Raw genomic sequence first — 7,243 nt, 5'->3', positions numbered from 1 at the left:
GGACCTTCCCTCCAAATTTTGCGTACCAAAATTTCCTCCCCTCCTTATAATAAGTTATAATACTCCCAACACGCTTCTCACTTCTTCAGGCACCTCCCTACCACCCATCCACCACCCAGAAAAATGGCTCTTTGCAATTCCAGCTCACTCCTCCCGACTAAATCTTTCCCAATCCAATCTCTTCCGACCACCACCACCAACATATCCATCCGACCAATCTCCGCCGTCCATTCCCCTAACCCCTCATCTTCAAAACCAGCTTCACCTGCCACATCAGCCACCGTCTCCACCGCTACCCCTAAACTCTCAACAACCAGCCCAAAATGGACCATAGACAGCTGGAAATCGAAAAAGGCTCTTCAACTTCCGGAATACCCAGATCAAAGAGACCTCGAATCAGTCCTTGAAACCCTCGAGGCGTTCCCTCCAATCGTATTCGCCGGAGAAGCACGAAGCCTCGAGGAACGACTCGGTGAGGCTGCAATGGGCAATGCGTTTCTGTTACAGGGCGGCGATTGTGCTGAGAGTTTCAAGGAGTTCAATGCGAATTATATTCGTGATACTTTCAGAGTAATTCTTCAAATGGGTGTCGTGTTGATGTTCGGTGGTCAAATGCCTGTTATCAAGGTCAATTCTTTCTTCAATCCTTATCATTTTTCTATCATTCAAAGTTTACCCAATTTGTAGTTTCATTATGATTCCATAGTCTAGAGTTTTACAAAGAATATGAAATCTGAATTCATGAGAACATATTTGAAATTGATGGAAGTGAAATGATAAGGAATGAAAACAAATGACGTCTCTGTCAAATTCCAAGTTTGATTGTGGCCTCTTTAATTTAATACTTACAATCGGCAGCCAAAAATAAAGCTATCATCTTTTTCTTTAACGTCAAAGTGACCAGTGTCACTCGGTTTATAGATTGGACTAGCAATGGAGTCTATGACTTATCTCTGATTCTTGGTTTTTGATTAAACAGGTAGGAAGAATGGCTGGTCAATTTGCTAAGCCTCGATCGGACCCTTTTGAAGAGAAAGATGGTGTGAAGCTACCAAGTTACAGAGGCGATAATGTAAACGGTGATGCATTCGATCTAAAATCAAGAACACCCGACCCTCAAAGATTAATCAGAGCATACTCCCAATCCGCAGCCACTCTTAATCTTTTAAGGGCATTTGCCACCGGAGGGTATGCTGCTATGCAAAGGGTAAACCAATGGAATCTTGATTTCACAGAGAACAGCGAACAGGGTGATAGGTATGTTACTTAAAGGTCCCTCAAGAATGAAGATTCCACTTTTCCACCATGATTCATAGTTTAGGAGAATGAATATGACGAAAGGGTATAATAGACATTTTAAATCTTATTTTTTTTTACATCATTAGGTACCGTGAACTAGCTAACCAAGTGGACGAGGCATTAGGGTTCATGGCAGCTGCTGGTCTTACAATCGATCATCCAATCATGACCACTACTGATTTCTGGACATCACACGAGTGTTTGCATTTGCCTTATGAACAATCTCTTACAAGAAAAGATTCAACTTCCGGGTTATACTATGATTGTTCTGCTCATTTCCTTTGGGCTGGTGAGCGAACCCGTCAATTAGATGGTGCACATGTCGAGTTTCTTAGAGGAATCGCAAATCCTCTTGGAATTAAGGTACCTGATTTACATATCACATGAGTTAGTGTGGGCCAGCTCTGGGGTTGTTGGAATAAAACTGACAAAAGTTTTCTTATTTTGAAAGGTGAGCGACAAAATGGATCCAAATGAGTTGGTGAAGCTCATTGACATTTTGAATCCGGAGAACAAACCGGGGAGGATTACAATCATAACGAGAATGGGAGCAGAAAACATGAGAGTGAAGCTTCCTCATCTTATTAGAGCAGTTCGAAGAGCTGGTCAAATTGTCACTTGGGTTACCGATCCTATGCATGGCAACACCATTAAGGCTCCAAGTGGCTTAAAGACTCGACCCTTTGACGCTATTAGGGTAACTCACTCTCTTTTTAACTTTCTGTATCAGAACTTAAAAACCGAGATATCCACAAAAAGTTAAATCATTATAATGTTTAGAATTATTGGTACAAGTAGTTGAGTCATAATGAAAAGGACTAACAAATCAATAGGAACCAAAAATAAGTCTTTTTTGTGTGTTTTACTTGTGCATTGGACCTTGGGAGGCTTTCGTGACACGACATGACATGACATAATAGGTTGAACTGCGTTTGACATGCATTGGACAGTGCCTGATATTAATAAGAAAAAGATTGCAATTTTGTGTCTTGGTGATATATAGGAGCACTTGTGTTGCACATCATCATTTGTGATCATTAAAAGAACATCCCATTCGTATAACCCACGAGGAGTTGCTTATATTTTGGTTGGCCATATATAATTTATGGGGAGGGACCGGTCGATTCTCCAAGATTTATTTATTTTGGACCGTACTTATAATTATTTATAAAGTTTCAATTATCAACCATTTGTTTTCGGAACGGGGGACCGATATTTTGGAACTACCCTCATAACTTTTGTTGTGGAAATTAAATACATTTTTTTAAAAACTATCTGAACAAAATATCTCGAAACATGTCACATATCATTAGTTTTCTCTAATGTGATTTGAAATATCATATACCACGTAGAGTCTAATAATAAGTTGTTGCGATAGGCGGAAGTGAGAGCATTCTTTGACGTGCATGAACAAGAAGGAAGCTTTCCAGGAGGGGTTCATCTTGAAATGACGGGGCAAAATGTAACCGAGTGCATCGGTGGATCAAGAACCGTGACATTTGATGATCTATCGTCACGCTACCACACTCATTGTGACCCGAGGCTCAATGCATCTCAAGCACTTGAGCTAGCCTTCATCATAGCTGAGCGCCTGCGAAAGCGGAGAATCACTGCTCGGTCGATTAATTAAGCTTGAAGTTAATTTATGTTTCTTGTGTTCTTTTATAAATCGATCATATTAGGTTGCTTATAAGAGTACATTATCATTATTCTTTTTCAAATGTATAAGAATGAAGAAATTGGCAGACCAGTTCAAAATCTAGCTTTTAATGGAAAAACTAGTTTTTGTCAGATACGCTAGATTGTAGTTGATTAGGTAGCTAATAAAATGATACCGTTTAACTAATAATCTAGATGAAATATATATATAAAATAACATAAAAAAACATTTAAATATACAATTAACTTATATGAGAGTGTAATTATAAAACTTGTGTAAAAAAGTCCAATGAGTTCATCAACAAGTTATTTAAATTTTGTTTTTTAAAAAAAATTAGTTTATAAGATACTTTAGTGGTTATACATCAAATGAGTTTTCAAACTTTCAGTAAATAAACTTTCAGCAAAGTCCGCCTAAGAGATATATGTTATGTGTTGATTAATACGGTATAGAATGTATTTTAAAACCATGTAATTGGTTACCAAAAAGCAACATTTATTTTATTTGATTATAAACTTGTAACACGATCCTTAAAATATTAATTCTCAATATATTTTTCATAAATTAAAAGTTGTGCTAGAGTACACTATTTATTCGTGTAATTTGATTTGAGGATTTTTTTTTTTCTTTTTTTGGCACATGGGATGGCGAACTTGAAAGCAACTTTGTTTTTTTGGTTTTACGCTTGCAGGGAAATTCGGGCATTGTTGTTATCCAAGTGTTAATTCAGTCGCATGATCCAAAATATCATTATATCTTCTCATAACTTGTGCCTTCTGCAATATGGATGGGACCCGAAGGAAGGACCACCATGGCTGGAGCTTGGATGATTATTATTATTATTATTATTTTGTAGTCATTGTATTTCGATTACTTTCTAAATATCTATTGTACTTGTATAAATACAAATTTGGATTAGATATTAGAAAATGATTCTTATTAGTTGATTTTTAAAGATACCCCTAACAACTCACAAGGTTCTTTTTGGTCGATTTTCACATATACCCCTCGAATAGTTCATTATAATAGATTTTCTCGCCTTATCTCATCATATACTTGAATTCAAACGATTTTGGATACATCAAATTTCTTCTAAACCTTACATATGGTATAATACTAATATGAAACTAGTGTGAGGAACAACTGGATAGAATAATTATTGTTTAATCGGGGATATGGAACCACATAGATAACATCAAATAAGATGAAATGAACAGATGTGATGTAAAATCCAATTCCAAAAATAATATTAGATTCAACCATCTCAACAAAAAAAAAACAAATAAACTTGTCACTCAAAACTGCTTCATAACAAATGATGTTATCAAAATCACAAACCTTAACCTATGCTGCAACAGAAGGCTTAGATGCAGCAGAAAGCCTGGATCTCTTCTTTGCTAAGCTCTCACTACGCTTCTCTCTCTGCTCCTTCAATCTGGAAGCAAGAAGTTTCTGGTATTCAGCTGCCTCAGATTTTGCTTTTGCAACTCTCTTCTTTTTATCTGCAATTCTTGCTCGTTTCCTTTGCAATGTCAATGGAGTCACCAATCTCTGTATCTTTGGTGCTTTACTAACCTCCTTTCCTGCACTCATAACATGTCAAACATCACCCCTTTACTTTTTCATCCGAAGGAAAAAAGTAACAGAAGGAAGAACTTACCGGCTTTGTTTGTAAATGTTCTTCTGTATGTGTTGACATACTTCCTAACATCATCTTCTTTTGAAAGATTGAAAAGTTTACGGATTTTTGATGCCCTTTTTGGACCTCTCATTCTAGGTTTTTCAACATCGGTCAATCCAGGAAGATCATTGTCACCCTTCTTGACAATGACAAGATTCAAAACAGAAAGATCTTGGCTCACTATACAACCACGTACAGACTTTCTTCTCCTTTCTCCATTCCTTCTTCCATACCCACGAAAGCAGGGTGTTCCTCTCACAAGAAGAAGGCGAACTCTGCCAGGAGTTAAGACTCCTTGTTTCATTGGAAACCCTTGTTTGTCACATCCTCCCATGATTTTGAAAACATAGCCTTTGAATTCCTATGAACATTGAAAAGAAGCTTTTGGACATGAAGATATGAACTGTAAGAGAATCTGATGGGATATTATTAATGGAGAAAATGGCAAACAATGTACCTCGCCAAGGGCATCTCCGTTGACTTCCTGTGAGATCCTCTTGTCGTAGAATGCACGGCTTGAAAAAGGAAGAAGGAGATAGAAGTTTAGAAAAGCTAATTCGATAAAAAAAATCAATGGATAAAAGCATGCGAAGAACAAATATTAATCAGTTCAACAATCCGATTACCACTAGAACCGAGACAGGGATAGACAAAAAAAAAGGCATTTGGTACGATTCAATCAGAAGATTCAGGGTAAAATTAGCATCGAAAAACTATCCATATCAACAGAATCATTAAAAAATGATATACATTGCCAATATAAACCCTAGATTTCTGCTGAACTTGAACAAAATCCCAAAAAGTTGAAAAATCGAAATCACTAATACTAATGAAAAACGTATTAAACTTACAGTTTTTGATCATCATCAATCTCGAGTTTCTTCTGGCACCCGGTGGTGGGATTGGCAATATTAAACTATAAAAACGCAGACGAAAACAGTGAGAATCGAATGAAAGATTGTAATTTGAAGAAATCTAATAATTTGATTTGTCTAGAGTTTCAAACCTTCATCTTCTCTCCCGCTCTTGATTATGCGGCGTTGGAACAAAGGGCTGCTGCGCTAGGGTTCCTCTTTAACGATACACGTATATAGTCCTATATTTTATTTTACTTTTTACTTTCCTTTTTTTCTCGCTTTGTATACAAAATAGTGAATACCATCTAAATATAAAGTAAGTTAATATCACCAATTAATATTACTTAATCGTAAGGTTTTTGTATAATATCGTTTTATTAAAATCACATCTTATAGTAACTGATTATTTAGCACTGTTTGGCAGGATCTAAATTTTTAAAATCTGAATTTTTAAAATGTTTGAATTTCTAAGAGGGTTTGAATTAGGGATGAGCATATGGACCGGGGAACCGGTACCGGAACCGGAACCCGATGGAACCGGTCGGTCCGGGACCGAAACGATATTGTTGTGGATTTTTTGAACCGGGAACCGGCAAAAATCGGAACCATATGTTGCTATTTCTCGAGGACCGGTTCCAACATTGAAGACACGACAAGAACCGGTAGAACCGGCGGTCCGGTTCGGTTTTTAATTTCGGCCGAATTCGGTTCCCGGGCCGGCCCGGGTCCGGTTCGGGCCGGTTCCAGCCGGGTCGGTTCCTTTACTCGTCCCTAGTTTGAATTTTTAACATGTTGTTTGGTTGGAACCTCTGAATTGATGTGATGAATTATAAAAATGACAATTTTACCATTCTGTCTTATTTTTCGTTGAATTTAATGTTTCTATTTATAAAATAACCGAACCAAACTCCTTAAATAATTATAAAAAATATATAAACACCATACAAAATATTATGCTCTGATAGGAAGAGGTGAAAGTATGATATTATAATAAAGAAACATATAAAAGTACATTGCTATTTCATACATTCACCCTTACAAAAACAAGCTTACAATAGGCTATGAAAACAAACTAAAATGTATGTTTATATAGATCACATTACATGTATACAACTTGATTCATTTGCACATCACGACAAATACAAACGGTTTCTTGAAAAAAAAACCTTAATAGTTACTCCAGGCGCTTTCTTGAAAAAAAAAAGGCTTTTTATGTAAAATTCCAAAAGAAGACCAAAATACCCCTTAAAAATTTTCTTTCACCCAACCTTTAAACCATCAACCAACTCCTTTCTTCCGGCCATCCAAAGTCTCGATGCTTCATGCAATCTAGAATAACCTAGTCTCACTTGATAATAACAAGGAAAAGACCATTATACCCTTTATTTTAATTTTTGCAGCAGGTCATTCAATATTTTTGTCACACCCCCGAACCAGACGGCGGAAACGTCTGAGGGCTCGTGTGACTTAAATTGAAATATAATCACAATGAATATACATGAAACATAACATAAACATCACCATGCATTAATACATTACAATCGTCATTGTTCACATCAAGTACATTGTTTACATTACATAATCCCAAACATAAATTGTTTATCGAATGACATCACACAAAAGACATTCAGACACACGCTTGATAATTCTTCATTCTAACGGTTACCTGAGAACACAAGTTATTTTGAAAACGGTCAACATATATAATGTTGGTGAGTTCATAAGCATGTTTGATATGAAAATGTT

The 7,243-nt window shown here is 36.4% G+C and overlaps 2 protein-coding genes across 2 annotated transcripts; one reads left to right on the top strand and one right to left on the bottom strand.

Annotated features, from left to right (window-relative positions):
- LOC145132175 (phospho-2-dehydro-3-deoxyheptonate aldolase 1, chloroplastic-like) lies at positions 1 to 3,090 on the top strand. The gene is made up of 5 exons (XM_079066878.1): positions 1 to 627; positions 980 to 1,257; positions 1,386 to 1,662; positions 1,751 to 1,996; positions 2,678 to 3,090. Exons 1-5 carry the CDS (start codon positions 124 to 126, stop codon positions 2,927 to 2,929), a joined length of 1,557 nt encoding a protein of 518 aa, XP_078923004.1. The 5' UTR covers positions 1 to 123; the 3' UTR covers positions 2,930 to 3,090.
- A 1,094-nt stretch (positions 3,091 to 4,184) lies between these two features.
- On the bottom strand, positions 4,185 to 5,764 carry LOC145132167 (small ribosomal subunit protein eS6). The gene is made up of 5 exons (XM_079066866.1): positions 5,647 to 5,764; positions 5,492 to 5,556; positions 5,098 to 5,155; positions 4,620 to 5,001; positions 4,185 to 4,542 (listed from the first exon to the last, which is right to left on the bottom strand). The coding sequence occupies exons 1-5, from the start codon at positions 5,650 to 5,652 to the stop codon at positions 4,304 to 4,306; spliced, it is 750 nt and encodes a 249-aa protein (XP_078922992.1). The 5' UTR covers positions 5,653 to 5,764; the 3' UTR covers positions 4,185 to 4,303.
- Between the last annotated feature and the right edge of the window lie 1,479 nt (positions 5,765 to 7,243).

The sequence above is a fragment of the Lactuca virosa genome, chromosome 1 (assembly GCF_052849685.1).
Source record: "Lactuca virosa cultivar CGN04683 chromosome 1, Lactuca_virosa_CGN04683_v6, whole genome shotgun sequence".
Lineage (NCBI taxonomy): Eukaryota > Viridiplantae > Streptophyta > Magnoliopsida > Asterales > Asteraceae > Lactuca > Lactuca virosa.
This window is presented reverse-complemented; position numbering and strand designations above follow the sequence as displayed.